Here is a 22,662-nt window from a genome sequence, read left to right as displayed (position 1 = left end):
AGTGGAGATGTCTGGCCATAATGCCCAACCCACATTTGAAGAAATTCAAATGCAGCATATCAGCATAAACACCTCATACCAACTGTGAAGCACAGTGGTGGAGGTGGCTGTAAAGTCAATTCAGTGACCTTACAGCCATTGAGTCGGCCATGAGTCCTCTGCATACCAAAGTATTCTCGAGTCAAATACGAGTCCATGTGTCTGACAGCTAATGCTTGGCTTAAAATTGGGCCGTGGAACAGGACAACGATCCCAAGCACAGCAAATATACGAAAAAGAAAAGAAAAGTATTGCCCAGTCACATACAACCTGATAAAAATGCAGTTAGCTGCATTTAGCTTAGCTTAAGTTAGCTGTGCATGAATGAACACCTGCAAATCTCAATGAACTGAAGCAACATTGCAAAAAAGACTGGGACAAAATTGACATGAGAGAAAGTCATACAGAGAAAAATTACTACAAGTTATGCTGCTAAATGTGGTTCTACAAGCTAGTGAATCATGTGGTCTACGTAGTTTCTCACCGTGCATTTTGGCTTGATTTTTGTTAAATAAATAACGAAACGGTGTAATGAATCATCTATTCTGGTTCATTCTGTTTACCTAAACCTCGTGCAGACTAGATATTGAAAACTTAGAACTGACAGAGGATGGGCAACAATAATTTGACAAATTAATGCTGTTGAAACTTTACTGGCCCTACTTTGTAAATGCCCAACAAAACGCAAGATTTACATTTGTTTAAGCTAGCTCTGTAGCGTTTTGAACAATGAACAATTTCTCGTTCTTCACCTTAAAAAAAGCAACAAAAACTAGAGAGCTGTCCTTACTTTGAAAGCTTTCATCCTGGCAGCAGTGTGAGGTGAGGGATTTTTTTAAGATTCTCACTGAGCTCTGCAGTGGCAGAATATGGAACACAAGTCACTAAAAAGGCCTTCGTTTTTCCTCCATGGATAGATAGATGCGTCCACTATTTGAGGTCATGTTGGAGTACTGTTTTGCCTGCCAGGGTGTTGAGACGGTCACATGACGATCACATGACTGAAATATGGATTCATAAAATAATGTAATTTTGGTCCTGTTGAAACAAAGAACGCCTTAAGGATGTGATCTGGACTTGCTGCCATTAGCAGCATTAACTGACACAACGTTGAGTTGAGCCGTGATTATGATGACATTATTTAAGACAATGTGTGTAGAACAAGTTGCTCAGACACTGATAATATTCTAACTGTTACTTGCTGTGGACAAAAGTAGACTCCCAACTTCCAGTGGCTTTTTTTATTAGCATGTTCTGCTAACGCTTCCACGCTCCCACAGAACAAAGGCATGCAGGTTTGAGTAACTGTGTGGTAAAATTGCCCGTGAACACAGAGGTGAATGGCTGTCCGTTTATGTGTCAGCTCTGTGATTGACTGCCAGCCTGCCCAGTTTGTATCCTTCCTCTTGCATAATGCAAACTGGGATTGGTTTCCGCCTCCTTATAACCGTCACACATAAGCAGTTATAGCTAAAGAATGGAGAGATGAGATTGAGTCTGATGCACAGAAATGGTTCAGGCACTGCACTGTGCCACAGGCCTTTAAAGCTGAGAGGTTGAAAGTTCAGCTGCGAGAGAGTTGCTGACTCGCGTATCGAAACGTACGACTTAATGAATAACAACTAAATGTCAGTCAAACTTTAAATGTAAAACTTCCGTTCAGTGAATGAAGGTGCAGATTTTTCATTGTACAGACTGGGAAAAAAGTCTCCAAGCACAGGTGGAAAAGAAGATGGTAGTGAACATATGGCAACAATAATCCCGTGTCCACAACCTTAAATGAACCTGACGCATCACCACCTGCCAAGTCACCGGCATGCATCTGTGTTTCCTGATGCTTACCCTCTATTGTTTCTGTGTCCTGCAGTCTGACTCCTTTGACTCTCCCTATTCTTTATTCTCTGTATTTCTCTCTTTCTTCTGCCTCTCTAATCTATATTCTGTCCTCTGATCGGAGAACAAGGTGAAACTCTCCCCTCCTCTCTCTCCTTTCTATCCCGTTCTCCCCTTGCAGCCTGAACCACCCCATCCCTTTTCCTCCTCCTCCTCCTCCTCCTATTCCCTCGCTCATGTTTAATTCTTAGCTTGACTTCCAGCTGAACCACTTTTCTTGGATCCTAATGAGTTCCAGCTACAACCATCCTTCCACTGCATCTTTGAAGTAGCAGGTATACTGTAGTACCCAGTCATGCTTTTTGCCCTGGCTGGTTGATTTTAACCCTTATCCTCCAATACACCCCACTCATTTCTTAGTCCCCCACCTCCATCTCTGTCTCTCTCCATCACTTGCTCCAGCTCACTACCCCCCCCCCCCCCCCCCCTTTTTTTTTTGTCCCAACAGGAAAAAGGCTGCATTGTGTCCCAGAGATACACAGCCTTAGTTTGTCCACTCCAGGCAGCCTTGCCAAGTTTGTGCTCCCCAGAGTCCAATGTGTTTGAGCACATTTACATATTTAATGAGAGTGCAAACCTAACTTTACATACTCACACCACAGCTCCCTGTCCTCCCCTGCCTCGCATTATACCAAGTCCAATTAGCTGATGATCCATTCCCACTTCCACCCACATCTTTCCGCTCATAAAAATGGCCTACTTGGCACAACCGGAGGAAAGGGCACAGGCATAGTCTCCAGGTATGGTTTTATGTGAGAGCCATCCGGGGGAAATTGACTAATTGATGACGCTTATTCAGTGGAGTAGAGCCACAAGGGCTAGAGGGTCCTCCAGACCTACAGCTGGACACTCCTCTACAGAAGAGCCTGTATTTTGCATTTGAATGAGCTCCATCTCTGGCTTTCTTTCTCTGTCATCCCGACACTCACTTGGCTCTTTCTCTTACTTTAAACTCTCCCTTTCTCTCTCTTTTTTTCTTCAATTAATCTCTCCATCCACTTCTGTATTTCTCTACCCGTCCTCTACGCTCTATCTGAATTCTGCACTTTCCCTCTGTTTCAGTCTCGCCCTTCAGAATAACCTTGTTCTCATTCTCTACTCTGTGTCCCAGTCCTCTCCTCTCCTCTCCTCTCCTCTCCTCTCCTCTCCTCTCCTCTCTTTTTTACACACTCTCTTGAAATATTAATTTCACTTACTGAGTTGAGAGGTGAACAAACAAAACAAAAAAGTTATGGCATCTCTCTCTGTGAGTGTTCTGTTCTCCTGTTAGACACGAGGCTAGAGTGGAAGGAGTCATGCACGAGACTGACGAAGCGAAAGGTAGAAGCTCTGGTCAGGATGACAGAGAAGCGGAGGACAGTGAAGGTCGTGGACAGACGAGAATAAAGGCAGCTGAAGCTGAAAATCAGAGTATAACTACAGGTTGTTTGAACGCCATAAATCTTGAAAATAAAGAGTTATAAATGCTTGAGGGTGAGTCTTTGTAGCAATCCTCAGATATTGTATCACGAGATGAGCGCCAACAGTCGTACTCCTGTTACTTTTTTGATAAAACCCTTGGAAGACCGTCTGTGGGAGTCAGACTATTCCCCAGACTTTTCTGTTTTAAAGATGAGGAGAGCGGTTGGTCACGAACAGCTAAGTAAACAAAAAGGGTTTTGTGTAAAGAAGATACTGACTTAACTCAGGAAGGAAAAACGGGGAACTTTAAATATCAGTGGGGGCAGGGATAGAGAAACAAAGCTTGCTCAGGGAGGGGCAAGCTCAGGTGGCTGCCCCTCCCTCAGCTTGGTTCTCCCCAAGATTTCTTCCTGTTAAAAGGGAGATTTTCCTTCCCAATGTCGCCAAGTGATTGCTCATTGTGGGTCATCAGGTTGTTGAGGTTTTCTGAGGCACGCTGAGACAACTGCTGATGGGATTTGGTGCTATATTATATAAATAAAATTGACATGAACTGAAAAATTAAATGATAAATAAAACAGTTAAATAATGGCTCAGTAGTAGTGGGATTGTAAACGTACCACCCATCCTTCAGCTGGTAGAATTACAGGGGAACCTTATACACCTTCAGCTTCCCTTCTGTCCACCGTCATAATTAAAAATGGTCTTAGAGACATCTGGAGGAAGCTTCAGATGTGAGAAAATACACATATGTGGAATCTCTGAAGGCAGCTGGAGGGCAGCCAGGCTTGATAGAATTTAGGTTAATCAATTTTACAGTAATACGCTGGTTAAAGCAGCAATACCACCTGTTGGTTTCTTTGATCACCATTTAGTAATTTTTAGGCATCTCTTTGCTGGCATGCTGTTACCATATTGTCACTTTAATGTGCGACTGACCCATAACAGAGAGTTCTGGCAGGATTTCTCTGACTTCTGGAGTCACTGGAGACTTGAAAACAAAAAGATGTTGCCAATCTGTCTCAATGGGGAGATCTAAGAAAAACACAGGTTAGTTTTGTTGGAATTCTTCTCACCAAAAATACAAGGTGACACAATAGCTATTGGACAAAACTGTTTTCAGGAGTTAGAAAAGGAAATCAGGTTGTTACAGGGTAGAATTATTAGTTTGATAGTGAAAACACCACTTGGGATAGCAGGAAGTGGCTTTAGGTGGGGTTCTTCTAAAAATGTAATTTAATTAAAACTCAGGAAACTGGGGTAAGATCTCTATGACTTCTGGAAAAGCTACGAGAAGAAGTCCCTATTGCCTCTCTAAAAAGCCATCCTGGTATCTTTAGAGAGAAAGTAGGGACTCACTTTCCAGACAACAGGTGGATCTTGGTGCTTGACTTTCCATCATTATTCATTTGTGCTACAGTGGGGAAGCAGGATGAAGAAGGATCGCCATTATCTTTTTTAAACCTGAACTACTTAACTGGTGTTGAAGAAAGCTTTGTACGCCGTGGCTGGCAAAGTTGTCAAAAAAGCATCACTGGCCGCTTTAGGTGGTTTGGCGTGTTGGCTTGGGGTCGTCTCCTAGGGGCAGTTGGAGATCCTTGTACAAGAGAAATGCCGTGTGGATCTCCAGTGGTGTGTTCACCAGAGAATGGTGTGGCTAGAAACAGACATGTGATCCAAGAGCAGGAAGCCACTGTTTTCTTTCTGTTAGGCTTAGAAAACTTTGAAACACCTGTGGCTTGTCTGTCCCACAAGCTTTCTGCAGTGTAGGAAGGTTTGTTTAATGAACATCTAATAGACTAATGTAAGCATGGGCTCATGAAGAGTAACCTAATGAATGGGACAGGATCTCTAAATGTTAAATTTATGAATTTTTTAGTATGAAAATCAAAGGATATGCCATCTATTTTAGCGGGTTTCTCCTGGGGTGGGTGGAGCAATTGTACATATATTAAACTTTCATTTGAATTTTCTTGTTTTAAATGAAAAGTTTAACCGATAAAGAATCTGTCAAAGGTAAAAGTCACCTCTCATCTCAAAATCACAAAAATACAGAAAGTAGAAAAAGAAGCTCTAAAATTATATTGAGATATTTTTGCTTGAACACCATGCAGGATCGCTGGTGATATATTTCAGAGCTGTTTGCAGTTGCAGAGCTGCAGTTATTTTTTTATGGTCTTGAGTTACTGCAGTGTGAAATTTAATCCAAATTCTTGTTTTTATTTTGATTTCTGCCATTTGATGTGTTTCACTGTTATTTTCGGCACTTCAAGGCTCAATCACAAAAGACGAAAATAAAAATACTGCAAGTCTCTCCATGATTACTATTAAGCAACTATATAAATGAATAAAGTCTTACTTGGTGTGTGATTTTAAAGGCAGACTTACTCTCTTTTGTTTTCTCGATGTTTCTCCAGGTGGGTAAATGGGAGAACGGTTCCCTGTCCATGAAGTACCATGTGTGGCCTCGCTATGAACTATACGGGGGACCAGCAAACAGAGAGGATGACCACCTGTCCATCGTGACATTGGAGGAGGCTCCGTTCGTCATTGTGGAAGACGTGGATCCGCTTAGTGGGACGTGCATGAGGAACACTGTACCCTGCCGGAAACAGATCAAATCAGTGTGAGGCTCAAATTTCACGTGTAGAAAATCTGTGTCAGATTAATGCTGAAATGCCTGAAAATCAAACGTAAGAATGCGTTACAAGACAAAAACTAATTTCCACCGAGTAAAAGGTTAGATTAGTGTGAGTTTTTACACATATTTTTCCTGCCATCTGCCACAGTAGCTCACAGATCCACCTACTGCAGAACTGACCGAAGCAGAAATGAAAAGCCTGGCAACTGCCTAAAATTTACTTGTGAATGATGTTAATTTCCCACGGCAGCTTTGTGGAGCCCGAGGTGGAATCATTTCACACTTCATCGGTGTGACAGTGCCAGAAACACCAAATCACTTTTACAATTAATGATTCATGGCCATTCACACAGATGTACATTTTTAATTAAATAATTGTCCATCTGTCCTCTTATGCAGCAATCAGACAAAAGAGTCAGGGATCTACATCAAGCGTTGCTGTAAGGGTTTCTGCATCGACATCCTGAAGAAGATTGCCAAGTCAGTCAAATTTACCTATGACCTTTACCTGGTCACCAATGGAAAACATGGCAAGAAAGTCAATGGAACTTGGAACGGCATGGTGGGAGAGGTAAGGATGTAATACGTCTGTTTGTGTCTTATTTTTTAATTTTGCACACCTTGACTCCATTACTTGCAGAAGTGACAGTTCTGCATGTAATGGAGACGATATCATCAAAAAGGATATCCACTAATAATGTTCTGGGGAAACGGAAACTTCTCATTGTCATGCATGTGCAAATTATATGACAGTTGCACTTATTTCCATCAGGACTGCTACTGTCAAAATAAAATTATGCCCATCTGCAGTCATTTCTTGCAAGACCCCCCATACAAAACAGAGCAGACATCAATGACAGCAGAGACAGCATTGATTAAATAAGGGCTTAGTCATACAGACCCGGAGGCCAACCAACTGTCAACCACCAGTTGTGACGGAAAGATAAAAATGGATGTTCCTGACCAGTTGCGAGTGATTGGTGGAGTTTGCTGTCTGATGCTAGCACCAAAAATTCCTTGTGATTTACTCTCTGAGTAAAAAGCACAATGCAAATCAGAAACTACCCTTCAACCAATTACATGCACTGGCATATTCTGCCAGGGAGGTCACGAACTACCAGAACTCAATCACAATCAGTTTAGACACATCATACATACATCATGGCCTAGCAGACCATTGTCGACATGTTGTAGTTTTTCACTGTCACCAGGGGGCAGTGTGACAAACAGTCTGTGGACTCTTGCTTGTGTTGTTATTGGTCCATTAACCAGCTATGGACAAGAACAAAGGTATATGATACATAGAGCTGAATTGAACCCGAATGTTAAAAACAATGAAAAATGTCCACTACAGCCACCAGCCAGGCTTCTCTGCTGTATTTCTCGTGCTTCACCCATTTGTGGTAATGGCCGCTGTTGCTCCCTTCCCTGTTCTGACCCACTTTTCCAGTCAGTCAGCATTGTGTTTTTGGAGGATTGGACGCAAGTATGTTTCCTTAGGTTAAAAAGCCCTCTCTGGAGGGCACAAACATAACCAAAAAAACACAAAATAAGAAAAACAGTGTGAAAAAAGTAGCTGGGGGTGGAGGTGGGTTGCAAAGTGGCTTGGAGATGCAAGATCAACTTTAGGCAGGCTAAAGCAACTCTCTAAACCCAGCTGAATGAGTATGAAGTATATAAGCTTAGCCATCAGCTGGTGTGGACTGGCACTGAGGCTTCCTCATATCCACTGATCTGCTCAGAGAACAGCCTGAGCTTGGTTTGAAGTAACAATAAAAGGTGCCATTTCAAAACTATTGGCGCTACAAAATGAATAAATTGGACAGCAGAAATATAAAGTCAAAGCTGTGTACCCTTTGCCTCTTACTGCATCGTTATATCAGCTGCTTGTTGTTTTTACCATGCAGCCAGTGTGATTCTTTTTTCTCTTGTTCTGCTGAGATGAGCGGACCGCATTAGGATGCTTGGAGTTACTGACAAGTTGGAGGTGAAGGTGAATAAAAGATTAAAGGGGAAACTAAGTTACTGTCTGCTTTCAATGTCCTGAGCTATTTTTAACTCACACAGGGGGTGCCTGAAGGGTTCATTTCCTCTTTGAAGCTTGTTTTCATACCTTGAATTATAAGCTTCCCTTTCCGGGTCAAGCTTCTGCCACACGGGCCTAATTCTTATGTCAGATGGGTTAAGCACCTCACCCCAGGTTCAGCTCAGTCAGCTGCAACAATTCACTGCGGGCTTGAAACATTTCCTAATCGACATTGCTCCCAAGCTAAGGTCGTTGTCAGTTCTCATACTTCAACCTATAAGAGCGAACTGCACTTGTGCTGTCTGACGTTGGCCATTTGTTAATGAAGGCAAACAGATCAATAGGACCCCAAAGGTCACGGGTTGAGAACATGTTTTGTCAGAGTTGCTACTGAAGGACTTTGGCTTTGCCCAACTTTGCGTGGATAATAAAGTTCGAGCAGCCTTCGGAAGTCACAGAAGACAGAGACGAGATGAGTTTACGTGTCTGCTTTTTCCTGCGTGGACACTTTTGCTATTCAATTTACTGACACATTTAATCTCTTACATAAAGCCATTACAGTCAACCTCTCTTTAGTGGGCACCGAGCTGTAAGTGTGGCCACCTGTAATAAACTCTATCGCCATGACTAAAAGCGTCGTAATGTACCATCTCCTTCTCACCTCCACAGATGAATGGTCATTAGGAGAATAGACGGGGGGAGGGGGGCATTTATCCACCTCTCTTGCACATGCAGACAACAGACTCTAATGTCTGAGTAAGCACAGAAAAACATGAACCAAAGCAGACACGTAGACACAAAGAAACCCTATTTGGTGAGACCGTTTCTTTATGTTGCACTTGTAAGGTCAGATTTACACTCTCACACTTCAGCAAAGCTCCGCCATAACTGCTGGATCTAACTAAATCCGACCTGCGTCCTTCTCCGCTTGGAGAACAGCCAAAACTGCAGCATATTGACGGCGGACCGAGATCTGGACCGACGGCGACGCACGCTTGCACACGAAACATGTCTGAGCGCGCTCCCGGATATCTCGCAGAGATCATCGAGGGCGTTTTCACAATTTGCCACAGCTCACAAAGACAAAAGATCAAATTTAAAAAAAGAAAAAAGAAAATCAATGAATGTGATGAGAAGTCCTACATTTTGTCCTAACTCAATTCTAGCAGTTAGTGTCACATTTCATGGGCTGCACTGACTTGCGCTGCCCCCAGTGCACCTAATCTAAAATATTAGAGGCAATACGCTTGATTACATGAATTTTAGCCTCGCTAGCAGAGACGCATAAAGACTGGCACGCGCGCACACACACGCACGCACCAGCCAAGACACATAAACAATCGCAAACGCAGAACCTCGCTCACTCATTCTCAATAACACCCACATGGGTCACTTTCATAACACGGAGAGAACAAGTCGTAGGAGGGAGATGGAGAGAGCGAACGGGGAGAGAGGAAGTGAGTACGCTGCTGGTTGGACTCGCTGTCTTCCCCAGGGAGATATTCGCACATTAAGACACGCACACACAAAGGCAAAGGAATAAGCAAGATCGGAAAGTTACAAATGCACACATGCTGCACACATGCTGCACACACATAAACACTTGACAAAAAAAAAAAAGCATTGCAGATAATGTGCAGAGCAGATGTGGAATATTCTCCCTGCCTGTAAAGGTCCACTTCACAGGTAGCGAACAAAGGTTCACTCGCTTCTCTTTGTCTTTTTCCCTTTTATGACTCACTGTTGTGTGCGCGCACTCACTCTAACACTGAAGCACACAGCGGAGTTTTGACTCACACTAGTCACACACGCCTTATTAACTCAGAGAGACAGTCCTGTCCCACTTGTGCTGTAGGGCTGTAGAAATTTGGGGCTAAATATACTACCTGTGCAGAGGTATGGAAGGGGAGGAAGGCAGGTAGAGGAAGGCATTGGGGCGGCTATTTCAAGCAGCCCTGACCCACTGTGGTAACCCACTTACTCCCTCCCTCTTTGTGTCTTTCTCCCCCTCTCCGTCCCCTGGCGAGCGTCACGAGTGTCCAGTCCGAGTGCTATATGTGTGGAAAGTGTGCTGTCTCGATCTACCGCGCTCCATCTTTGTCTCCATTGCCTCCATTTTCTTAGCCTCATGTTTCTTTGCACACTTTTGTTTCCTTTCTTTCCTAACCTCATATCAAATTTAATCTCCCTCATATGCCGGAAAACTCTTTTGGACAGCTAGCAGATAGAGAGTACCCTGTCTGCATCATGTTTTATACATGTTAATGGACAAGGAGAAGGGAACTACAAAGGAACTACAACTTTTCTCCCTTTCTCAGAACAAAGTTTAACTTGAGGAACTGAGCTGTGGTTTTGTTCTTTGGAGAGGTTGGTGTTTCAGCCTATTTTGCTCCGCGTGGTTACTGAAGACGAGGGTAAAGTGTTGTATGTATTCTGGGACAGATGTTATTGGAAGGAAGTGAGCAGCTTGACAAGAAGACCGAAAATAAGGTCCACTCTAAAGTTTAAAGTGTTCACCAACCAGAAATCAAATCTACATGCTTTTTCCTCCAGCCTGCAGTGCCGTCTGTCATTGAGATTCTTTTAATGTGCATTTTAAAATATATCTGCTGTGGAAATGTCTGCTTTCTCTTGAATATTCTCTTGAATAAAAAATCACTTTAAAAAATCCACAATCCCTGTTGTGAGCAGTTTAATATAGGAACCAATTTCCTTCTATCAAACTACACCCAGCAATTGTATCAGTCAGCCGAAGAAAGCATCCATCCTCCCTTCAGGAGAGGCTCGTGGGTACAACAGCGAGACATTACTGCTAAATTTTTCAAATGTGTTTTTTGGAACTTTTTCCCTCATGAAAGAAAACTGCTTTCAGCTGCTCCCTTATTAAAAAAAGAGTCGCCACAGAAGGTGGTGCCACATATTTGATTTGCCAGATTTGCCCTTCCTGACACAACCGTGAAGGAGTTTGTGTCCATTCCTGGGATCAAACTGGGGATCTTTTGTTTGTTAGGTGAATGTGCCAAATCAAGTCCCATTTATATCCTTTATATTTAAGAGAAGGCCGACATCCCTTCAGCTGATATCTTTAAAACTGTGAAACTGACAAAAAACACTAGGGGATAAATACAGGACAGAGAAAAAAAACCCCTAAATTTAATTTTGGTCCCAATAATCCCTTTAATATGTCTTCCATAAACAAAGCATAGGTCTAACTCATGCTTTCTATGACCTTTAGATATCTGGAGCTAGGGAGGCAGTACATAATCAGGTCTGTTTGTTTGTTTGTCTGTTTTTTAGCAGTCTAGCATCCACAGTTTCAGAGATATCATTTTCAAATTATGTGTGATGCTAGATACCAATAACAGCTCGAGCTGATTGGTGAAAATCAGGTCAATTGCACACCAAAAGTGAAAATCAGTAAAACCTTTACTCACAATTTATTTTATGGGTCATCTTCAAAATTTACAAAATACTAGGCCTTAAGGGACACGAATACCTACAAGTTGGCTAAGCATCTGACCTCGACCTTTATTATTAGTGCCAGAGGTCAAAGTTGACCTTAAAAAAGTCACATATTGAGTAATGCATCACATAAAAGGGCATAGAGACAGCTGTACAACACACTTTTTTGCGCTGTCTGAGTGCTCTTGTTAACTAATTAACTCTGTGATTACACCGGCCTTGTTTATGATCTACATAACGACCTGTGACATAGGATGCGGCATATGCTTATGAATTGTGACCATGTGATCATCTTAAAGTCAGTACAAAAACATGTCCTATCGTGAAACCTGCTCGTTGACATGTTAGCTAATCCAGAACTTCTCTGCTAAGAGGCTCGTTTTTCATTCATCCTGAAGCAGAGGGGAACCTGAATAGATGGTATAAACAGTATTTGTTTTCCACATTAATGATCTTAAACTATAAGGATGTCCACCTTTGTCTCTGTTACATCGCCAAACAGGATTGATTCACATTTAGAAAGACTGCACAGTCACCTTCAAATGAACCGATGGCTGTGATATGCTATTTTTATGCTGTTTTATGACCAAAAGCTATTCTTAACTATCTCCATTGAAATAGTTTTTTGGAATGTGTTTGTTGCCACAGCACACAAGACTGCATTCATTGACTTACTCTGCCTCTGTTATTGATAGCTGCCTGACGGATGTGTTGAGAAACAGATAACAGACACACTTTCTCTCTTTCTGCTTTTTTTTTTTTTTGCATCTTGCCTAGGTGGTGTTAAAAAACGCTCACATGGCCGTCGGCTCCTTGACCATCAACGAGGAGAGGTCAGAGGTCATTGACTTTTCCGTCCCCTTTATTGAGACAGGCATCAGCGTCATGGTCTCTCGCAGCAATGGCACCGTTTCGCCCTCGGCTTTCTTAGGTGAGGAAGGCGAGCTGTAAAAGGTTGGGGGAGGGCGGCAGAGATGGATCAGGGGAAGAGACCAAAGGCTGTGTTTTGACCTGTGTGAGCACTGATCCAGGAGAGACCGGTCAAACTTGTAGGAATGTCTTCTTTTGTGCAGTTTATTGAAAAAAACTAAACAAAAACACAATAATGGATAAGCCACCAGGCATTTAAGCACTATTCTTAAAGGATTGATCTTCATTTGTGCTCTGATCTGGCGGGTTTTGGAAAGTTTTTTTTTTTTTTTAAATCAGCATTTTGAATGTAGGATGGCCTAATGGCCAGTGCACAGGAAGTGGAGTTTAATTTAGTCATGCTTAAAATGCATTGTTCTTTATCAAATGGCAAAAAATAAGAGGAAAAAGCATGCATGTTTGTTAAGCTAGCATAGACAGGCTCCTTCATTTAACTGTATGTGGACCAATGGTGCTTTTGTCCCTAGTCAGCTCCACCAAAGCCCCTTTAAAGAGAACAAAATCCCCTCTGTAGTACAGACCCATATAGTGTATGCAGTTTGTACTGGTGGTGGAGTCCAAAATGATCCATAGAGTCCACCCTAGAGGACAAATTGCATTTTAATATCTTTATATTTACACGTACAGTAAAGCTGGATCCTTTTGAACTGTACAGACTTTTTCAGTTTCACTTAAATGGTTCGACTTAACTCCTAAGAATTCTTGAAATCTTTAAGTTTAAAAGCAATTTTTGCACAAATGTCTTTTCGTTAGCCTTCCTGACAAACGGACAGTGATGACTTTTTATTACGCTGTTTGATTTTTTTCCCCTTTAAAAGTTGAACAGAAAGAGATTTAGTGGCCACGCCAAATGATAGGAGCCAAGTTTCAGCACATTTGCACAGCGAACACTGGAGTGCATGATAATACGGCTAACTGTTTTGCTCCCTGTCTCTTTGCCCTCTTATATTTCCCACTCCCACTCCATTTCTCTGATGCTTCCTTCCTCTTCTCAATCTGGCGCACCACATTTGCATATTTCTCTTGCCCTCTCCTCTCTCTTGCTTCATTTTCTCTTTCTCTCCGCCGCCCTCGCTCTTTTTCCCTCTCCCTCGCTCTCTGCTAATGTCCCTTGTCTATTCCCCGTCTTCTGCCTCCTTACACACCCCACCGCCGCCCCACCCATTTACTTATCTCTCTCTGTCCATGCTCCCCCCCTTCTCCCTTCATCTTTCTCTCCTCTTCCCTCTCTCGCTCTCTCGCCCTCCAGAGCCCTTCAGTGCGGATGTGTGGGTGATGATGTTCGTGATGCTGTTGCTGGTGTCAGCAGTGGCTGTGTTTATATTCGAGTACTTCAGCCCTGTGGGCTACAACCGGTGTCTGGCTGACGGCAGAGGTGAGAGGCTTCAGCGCAACATGCACGCGCGCACACACACACACACACACACACACACACACACACACACACACACACACACACACACACTAAACCATTCAGTGATATAGATGTAAACAGTCTTATAGCTGGGTTGCCTTCTTCATCTGTTTATCTATGTTTAATATCCACCAATAAATAGACCAGCAGTATTTATATTTCTGCATTTCAGCATTTATATTGATTATAAGTGTGTCAAAGCACTTAGTTCGCAGGTGAAAATGTCACGTTTTCAGTCTTAAAATTACCACAACAAAATGACATCCTGGTTAAAAACTTTGTTTTGTGTGCTGCAGCTGCTCTCTGTGACCTAGAAGATTTTCAGAAAACACATGTACACATGTTGCCTGTGCACGTAGCCCAGGCAGCAGGTCTATTCAGATTTCTTTGATAGGTGAGATGATATTTTAGTGACCTTGGGTCCAAATATCACACGTATTGAACACACATAACTAGGTACAGGAATAGCTGATAAACACTTTGATATACGCAATACACACTTGCATGTTTACCAGCACTTACCCAGCATTTACTTGTCTGTTGTCGGCTTTATTTTCAGACACTTTTTGTTTCAGATTTTTTTTGAAAGCATCTGAACTGACAGCCAAGTTGGAAATTGTGGATATGACACTAAACACCTAATAAGATCCACAGAAATAAATAAATGTTGTGGATCAGTATCAGTTCACAGGTTACTTGTCTTAGCTGGTGAGGTTTATGAATGAGAATGGTGGCCAGTAATTTGGTTCTTCAGAGAAGGAGTGTTCAGTGAGATTTGCAGTCTGAGTAGCTATTTTCTCCAAAGAAACAAGTGCAGGTACAGATGCTTCCTTTCTGTAACAATACAAGAGTTGGCCCGTGTTGTACAAAATGTTTTTCGTTGTTCACAAAAAATGAATGAGACACAGAAACACATTGCAGGCCACCTCCACATATAGCGTAGACCAGCTGTCCTCACTGACCCATTGACTTCATTCTCCTCGTCCTCCTTCACCGGCCTCTCTTTTTATCATTTACAGTTGTGTCTGCAGTGCACAGGTTTCAGCAAATCCTCCAGCGCTGCTCACACCGGACAAGTCATTTGCATTCATTTTCATATTTCACGCGTCAACTCTGACAGCATTCGTCTTAGATCTCCTCAGCTGAAAGGATGAGAAACAAGGGAAAAAAATCAATGTCTCCCTCAACTCTCTATCTCTAATGTGGCTATATATAGACAATAGTTATCTTTTTTTCATTCCTCTCATCCTTCATCAGCTTCTGGAGAAGATGTACTCCTCCCTGAAGCGCTGTTTTCTTTCTATGTGCCTCCTTGTTTTATCTGCTTGTAGCGCCGTGGGAGTTTGGTATCATGAAGAGTGCAGATCGAAGTTTGGAGTCAGAAGATCTGATGTAATAACATATCAATGACTCGGCTGCAGATTTGTAAAATCTCTGCCCCAATTCATTGAAGTAACTTTCTTGCAAACTTCACAAAGGAGATTTTTGGCACGATAAGGACAGTTTGTCCATGAACAAACGGTCCACACAACAATACACACCCACATGGTTGCACACAAACACCCTCTCATTCTCTCTCACACATACCCACACAAATTATGAACCAACTGCTAATCACAGCATAATGGCTGTAATGCACCAGTCTGTCAACTCATAGACGAATGGAACCAACAGCGCTCTAACAAATTACATAAAACAAAGAAAATCTACTTACTGCAGTCACATATAAGATTATATAGGTGACATGAAACAGCAGGTCTTCCTTGTCATCATGTAAATCTGTATTATATTATAAAAATATTAAAAAACAAACCAAGAGCTACATCTCAGACTCTGCAGACCTCATTTAGCAAATATTAATGCGAAAGTTGATGACTGTAAAATTAGAAAAAGACTGAACAAGTGTCACTTGTTTTTGAGGGGTTTGCATGAGAGAATCTCTTCTCTCCAAAAAGGTTTGTTAAGTTGCCTCTGAATAAACCACAAAACATCTGGAACAGTTCCGTTTGGACAGGTTTGTCCATAATCCACAGTGACAGTCAAACATAGCATAACAGGACAAACACCTCATACCAACTGTCAAGCATGGCGGTGGAGGGTGATTATTTGGGCTTGGTTTGCCGCCACAGGACTTGGCCACCTTGCAGTTGTTGAGTCTACCATGAACTCTGTTGTATACAAAATACTATCCAACAGCAACAAATCTAATCAAACGAGCAAGTGAAACAAATCTAAACAGAATGTATGACAAAGAAAAGAATCAAGTTGGTCCAACAGCCTAAGTTTAGACCTCAACCTGTATCAAATGCTGTGATAGGACCTTAACAGAGCTGTGCATACACAAATGGCTGCAAACTTAAATGGACAGAATAAACTATGCAAAGAAGAGCAGGCCAAAATTCCTCCATAGCGTTGTAAGATAACATCATAAAGAAAACCATTACTTCATGTTACTGATGTTAAAGGAGATTCTACAAACTAGTAAATTATAGAGCATGCTAAGTTTTCATAGAGTCCTGTGAAAACCTTATTTTTCACATGATTGTATAATACGGTGGCTGGTTTGTGAAGGACACGTTTCAGGTATTTGGACAAGAAGGTGGAGTGTCATGCTATCAGCTAAATCCAGCTTCTTGGTTAATACAGTGAGTTCGTATACTGTATGGCTGCGAAGCACTGACACAGTGCTCAGTAAGATACAAATAACATATTGTAAAGTTACAGTTTAAAGCTGAGTGTGTTACAAACTCTATTTTGAAGCCAGATCCAAGTGGCTACTCAGGTCTAGCATGTTAGCGAGCAAGCGCTTGCTAATTAGCACTAAACCAAAGCTAGTTGTTTGTCATGAAGCAAAGTCCTGGATAAATTCCTTTATCAGAAACATAGAAGGGGAAAAAATGAAACTCCTTGATCATACTGAAATCCTAAAATGAATATATGTAGCAAATTAATTCTAATTTTTGGTTTTGTTCTTCTAAATAGATCACTGATGTCCTGGAGAATTGTTCAACTGCTCCAGAAGTGATCTATTGTCTTTAACCAATAACTCTATTTAATTTAGAGCCCCATGGTCCATCCTTTACCATCGGCAAGGCCATCTGGCTGCTGTGGGGTCTGGTCTTCAACAACTCTGTGCCAGTGCAGAATCCCAAAGGCACCACCAGTAAGATCATGGTATCAGTGTGGGCCTTCTTTGCTGTCATCTTTCTGGCCTCCTACACTGCCAACCTGGCTGCTTTCATGATCCAGGAGGAGTACGTGGACCAGGTATCCGGTCTGTCAGACAAAAAGGTAAGGTGAAAGGTTTCTGTTTGATGCTGTGCCACTCGCTCGTCCTTACCCAATGTTGTGTGAAGACTTATCAGAGTTTTACACGCCTCTCCGTTCTCTGTTTTTTATGTTCAGTTCCAGAGTCCCAACGACTTCTCGCCTCCGTTTCGTTTTGGCACTGTCCCCAATGGAAGTACAGAGAGAAACATTAGAAACAACTACCCAGAAATGCACTCCTACATGACAAAGTTTCATCAGAGAAATGTCAATGAAGCTCTGCAGAGTCTCAAGTCTGGGTAAGCATGTTCGCAACAAAGTGGTTAAAAAAGAAAAATGTCAAAATGAAAATGACCACATTTATGTTTAAACTTCACAAATCTATTACTGGCAAATTGTGTTAGAATATATTACTTGAGATACTGAAAAGAGTATTTCGGTCAGTGTCACCCCTAACTGGTCGTACAGATGACTGCCCTTCCCTGAGCTTGGTTCTGCTGGAAGTTCTTCCTATTAAAAGGGAGTTTTTCTTCCCACTGTTGCAAAGTTCTAGGGCTTAGTGGGCTGTCCGATTGTTGGGGTTTTCTCTGTCTTATTGTATGGTCTACCTTACAATATAAAGCACTTTGAGGCAACTGTTTTTGTGATTTGGCATTATATGAAAAAACTGAATTAAACTGAGTGTGCATTTCTTTGTTTTGGGCACAGTATTATTTATTATGGTGCAATCTGCTTTTTGTTCATTTCAATTGATTGAATGCTTTTTGGAATGGTGCTAATCATGTTTTAAAGTACCCAGAAGCACTATTGGACTCACTACGATGATCAGAATGTCTGTTTCAATAGAAGTGTAAAATTCAGGCTACGATGACTTAAAAAGTAATCACTGCGAAATTCTCTTGTTTGTCTTGCTTCATGTAAATATATCTCAGCTGAATACGTCCAATAATACTATCACTCCCCCTCTTCAGTTTCATCAAGTGCGCCTTTTCGCCAGTTTGTGTGCCAGCCCCAGCCTTTGGCAAACCAAGTGGAAGTCTATTAGACTTATCAGCAGCTTAGAGCTATTTAGCAGGTTAATTGGAATGTTGTAGCTGTGATGTCTGACTCCCAAGTGCTAATTAATTGTAACCTATCGCTCCTCCTCTTTGTCCCTCGCTCTCTTCTTCTCCAGCAAACTAGACGCTTTCATTTACGATGCGGCCGTGCTGAACTACATGGCTGGCAGGGACGAGGGCTGCAAGCTGGTGACCATTGGCAGCGGCTACATCTTTGCCACCACGGGGTACGGCATCGCCATCCAGAAGGAGTCGCTCTGGAAGAGACATGTGGACCTGGCCATCCTGCAGCTCTTTGGAGACGGTGAGCGAGCGAGCTGACACTCCACCGTTTAATGATGTCACGCGCGCAGCTGTGCTGATGCGATGAGTTGTATAATTACACATAAACGGATCGGATAGACGCAGAGATAAGACCAGCTTAACACAGACGTTAACAGATCAAAAACTTCTCCGTGACCTTGAGGCAAATATTAAAGGATACGTGTGCCCAACTTATTCTGTTGACTTATTCTTTTGGGATAACATTGTGTTCACCAAACTGTTTAAACTGTGTTATGACAGCAGGACAAGCTGAAAAACAATTATCAGATGAACTAACCCAGGTTACTATCAGGCAAATTTGAAATTCAATGCACCTGAAAAACCTTACGATCCCTTGTTAGACACGAAAACCATTTGTGTGTACGGCTGTGCAGTACTGAGGGCATCTCACATGTAAGGGGTAGGGAACTCCAAGCCTCGAGAGCCGGCGTCCTGCAGGTTTTAGATGTGTCCTTGTTCCAGCACAGCTGATTTAAATGGCTAAATTACCTCTTCAACATGTCTTGAAGTTCTCCAGAAGCCTGGTAATGAACTGATCATTTGATTCAGGTGTGTTGACCTAGGGTGAGATCTAAAACCTACAGGACATCGGCTCTCGAGGCCTGGAGTTCCCCACCCCTGTCACATATGAACGAGCAGATAAAATCCCAGACAAGCAGCTGAGAGTTCGGATCTGACAAACGTGGCTGACCTGTGAGTTTATTTGAATGACTGAGTGCCTCATGTGTTTTTGCACCATTTTACTTTTCTAATCTTAGCTAATGACTTCATGTCTACAGTTTTCATACATTATTGCCAGCAGGAAAAAGAACTAACGTATGAAAATGCGATTTAAGTAAGAGCTATAATGGGGGGAAGAAAACTAAAGCTCCATCAATATGAACAGCTTGAGGCTTTGCTGTAGGCTCGTTCTTATGAATATTGTCCAGTGTAGACTTTCTTATTCTTCAGGTTCTGCATTTTTGATTTAAAAAAAAAAAAAAGAAGCTGGACGAGCAATGATTCTCTGTTTATACTTACTGACCACCAATTGGAGATCTCAGACAAAAGCAGGTAAATTCAGCAGCTTTCTAAAGTCCTCTCAGACTTAATTCCTCCCCCGCTTTTTTGTTGGCATGTGAAACAGAGCTCGCTTTAAGTGAGATCATGTGACTGAAGCAGGAAGTTTAGGATGCTCCTCTGCCTGAAAAGCCTTTAGATTACTTAGGACAGGGGTCGGCAACCCTGGGCACAGCTGGCACGCGAAGGGTTAACTGATGGCACGACACGCAGTGAGTAAATCTGAGAAGGTGCATTAAAAAAATAAATGGCCGTGCCACCGGTGCACATCGCAAATTAGCTCACATAGAGACATTAGTTGTGCCGCTTCTTAATAACGGTATCTTAGCTAAGAACCCCAACTACCAGATTTAACTTATAATTAGTTAAAAATCACTTAGCCTACCGGTGAGAGGGACGTTGCTAGCTGGCAGTTTTTTCAAGCGATGTTGAAATTTCCACATTCTGCTACTTCAAATGCTTCAGGAGCTGTCTGCTCAGCGCAGCATCAGCACCACGGAAATACACACAAATACAATACTGCACTATGCCAACATCTGCAAACAAATATAGTTCTATAAAGTTGTTCTATACAGTGTGTAACTGTTCATATAGAGCGTTATTAAATGTATTGCTAATGCGATGGTTGATATGGCACATTAACTTCTGAGGAAATGTTAGATGGTACTCATCATCAGAAAGGTGTCCGACCCCTGACTTAGACGTATGTTTAAGGCTGTCTTGTCCAAAAAACTACAAAGTTTCTTCTGGTGAATTTTGCTGAATCCGATCGTGCAAACTGCTGTTTGATTGACTGTTTCCTTGGCAGCCGTGCACCCTTAAACAGAATCTCCACCAACATTTGACAGAGGAGGAGGGTCAGGGTCACTGGCTATACCTTTTTAACACCGTACGTTTGTCACTGGCTAGTTTTAAGGGTCATTTCACAATTTTTTACAAACTGCCTTTTTTCCTCTCTTGATTTTTCTCTCATGAGTTTGGCGGCGGTGAATCCACTGAGGTTAAACTAATAGACTTTCAATCCTCAACAGCATTCTTGACTTGCTGTGCTGTTATACTGAGATTTTTCTTGCCATGTGCTCCTTTCCGTCTACCAGGCGTTCTTTTTTGTTTGCTTTTGCTTTTGACTATGAACCCAACTGTTGATTTTGGCAAACCAACTAGCTTTGATACGGCTCTAATAATTTCTTATCTTCTTCACTTGCTCGGCTGACTCTTTGCTCTGCATATTGCCAGGGTGCTCCCACTCAAACTAAATGGTAACTGAATTAGCTACGAGCCTCATGTGAACTCTTCCACACCCCCAAAAAAAGAAAAGCCAATTTCGTTTTAAAACTGCTACAATTCTGGCACTGTGTGATAGAAGAGCTATATCTCACACACAGTTCTTTCTGTATCACTAGTGAGGCACAGAGCCTGAAGACTAAGAAATGTGTAACTGTCTATATACTTACAGTCTGGACTGTATTAGCGTGAAATATAGTATTTTCATGAATGTTTGAAATCCCTTCCCTTCACTCATGCAAGAAAAAAAAATCTCTCTCAGACTGTAAAATTGTTGATCTCACCCACTCCCATCTGTTCAGGAAAGGATTTTGGAGAGAGCTAGGATAAAAATCATACTTTTTCTTGTGCGTCTGCTTTGCTCTGCGAGTCAAATGTACTGTAAGTCCACTCCCACATATTGTATCTCAAATGCAGAGTGAAAAAGTAAAACGTTAGGAATACAAGTTGAAATTTAGCTCCCACTGTGGGAAGCTGGTGGTTTATGATCATGTTTGCCGTTTATGGGAGACTGTGCAAAGCTCTCCGGGGTTTGTTCTTTAGAGACACACTTTGTCCCAGCTGTAGCTGCAGCATTAATGAGTCTGTGAATGAGCAGGAAATAAAATGCGTTCCAAATGTTCATTTTTGAGCTCTTCGTCACGCACAAATTAAAACGTCACCAACAATGGCTAGTTGTGAAGTTTAACCACTTTAACAGCCTGGTTTTGATATACAGTTAATTCAGTATGGGAAGTGTAATGGAAGTTTTGTGTGTGTCTGTGTGTGTGTAGGTTCAAGTGCGTGTGGTGTAGCTAGTTTATTTGGGCACGGTCCAGAGTGTTGTGAGCATCCTGAGCCAAGGGCCCTCAGGGGCCTGCTATAGTGTGTCCCAGTTAGAGGTGCCAACATAGCTCCTGGTGTATTTCTAAACCGTGTGTGCATTAGTGTGCGGGTTTGTGTGTGTGTGTGTTTGCGTGCACATGTAAATATGGGTCAGCCCTCCAAAAATGAGTGCCTGCCTGTGTGTGTGTGTGTGTGTGTGTGTGTGTGTGTGTGTGTGTGTGCGTGCAATGGGCTACAAAGTAAAAGCAGTGTAGAGATTCTGATTATTTATGACACAGGTTTATTTTTATCAACCTACATGCGATTCAGGAAGAGTCTTTTGTGTGCTTGTTGCTTATTGATGATCAGTTAGGTTAGTCGTAGAATTAACTTAATAACCCGTCGAACTTAGTTGAGAGTAATTTATGTGTGTGCTTGCAAATGTGAATGTGGGTCGGCTCGCTGTAACATCCCCGTGGGCCACTGCAAAAGCATTAATACAGAAACTGAGCGGCCCTGTCTGGCCCCTCTCAGGATTTCAATGTCACTTTACCACGCCTCGCCATCCACTCCCCTCCTGGTGGCCTAGAAAGTGATCAGACTCAAGCGGCGAGCGCAGTGGCCTGATATGCAGGCTGGAAGAGAGTCGGGGTAGTTTGACGCAGGCCTGAGCAAAAAATATATCACAGCTGTCCTGAAAGTTAAACTGCAAAATTTCCTGTTTCACTTTTAAACGGAATCATTCGTTTGCTTCTGATGAACTTTTTGCCCTTGAAATCAGCGAAAGACCTGTTGCATCATTACAGAGATACCGGGCATCGGTGATGTAATAGTTACTTCTTATTCCGTCATAAAATATACTTCTTTAAGATTTTATATGACATTTTGTAACAAGGTTATTAGATTTTAGACAGTGACTAAAATTAAGAATAGGAAAGATGTCTGTATTTTGTTTATCACATAGCAAAGCTCCATAGAAGTTAAAGATGTAGTTTCTGGCTTAGATGAGACGATAGAGCCAACTCAGATATTTAGTCTGCATTTTAATCATTTACAGTAT

General features: G+C 42.1%; 1 protein-coding gene across 1 annotated transcript in view; it reads left to right on the top strand.

The window, feature by feature from the left end:
- grin2ba (glutamate receptor, ionotropic, N-methyl D-aspartate 2B, genome duplicate a) overlaps positions 1 to 22,662 on the top strand; it is a 137,757-nt gene that overhangs the window by 93,917 nt on the left and 21,178 nt on the right. Inside the window, exons 8-14 of the mRNA XM_085403270.1 lie at positions 5,751 to 5,959; positions 6,374 to 6,545; positions 12,240 to 12,393; positions 13,642 to 13,767; positions 16,868 to 17,097; positions 17,212 to 17,372; positions 18,248 to 18,435. Coding sequence (XP_085259396.1) covers positions 5,751 to 5,959; positions 6,374 to 6,545; positions 12,240 to 12,393; positions 13,642 to 13,767; positions 16,868 to 17,097; positions 17,212 to 17,372; positions 18,248 to 18,435 — 1,240 coding nt within the window. The remainder of the gene's footprint in view (positions 1 to 5,750; positions 5,960 to 6,373; positions 6,546 to 12,239; positions 12,394 to 13,641; positions 13,768 to 16,867; positions 17,098 to 17,211; positions 17,373 to 18,247; positions 18,436 to 22,662) is intronic.

The sequence above is a fragment of the Rhamphochromis longiceps genome, linkage group LG4 (assembly GCF_057381845.1).
Source record: "Rhamphochromis longiceps isolate RC_006_pf linkage group LG4, R_longiceps_female_GT1.1, whole genome shotgun sequence".
In the NCBI taxonomy this organism is placed as follows: Eukaryota; Metazoa; Chordata; class Actinopteri; order Cichliformes; family Cichlidae; genus Rhamphochromis; species Rhamphochromis longiceps.
This window is presented reverse-complemented; position numbering and strand designations above follow the sequence as displayed.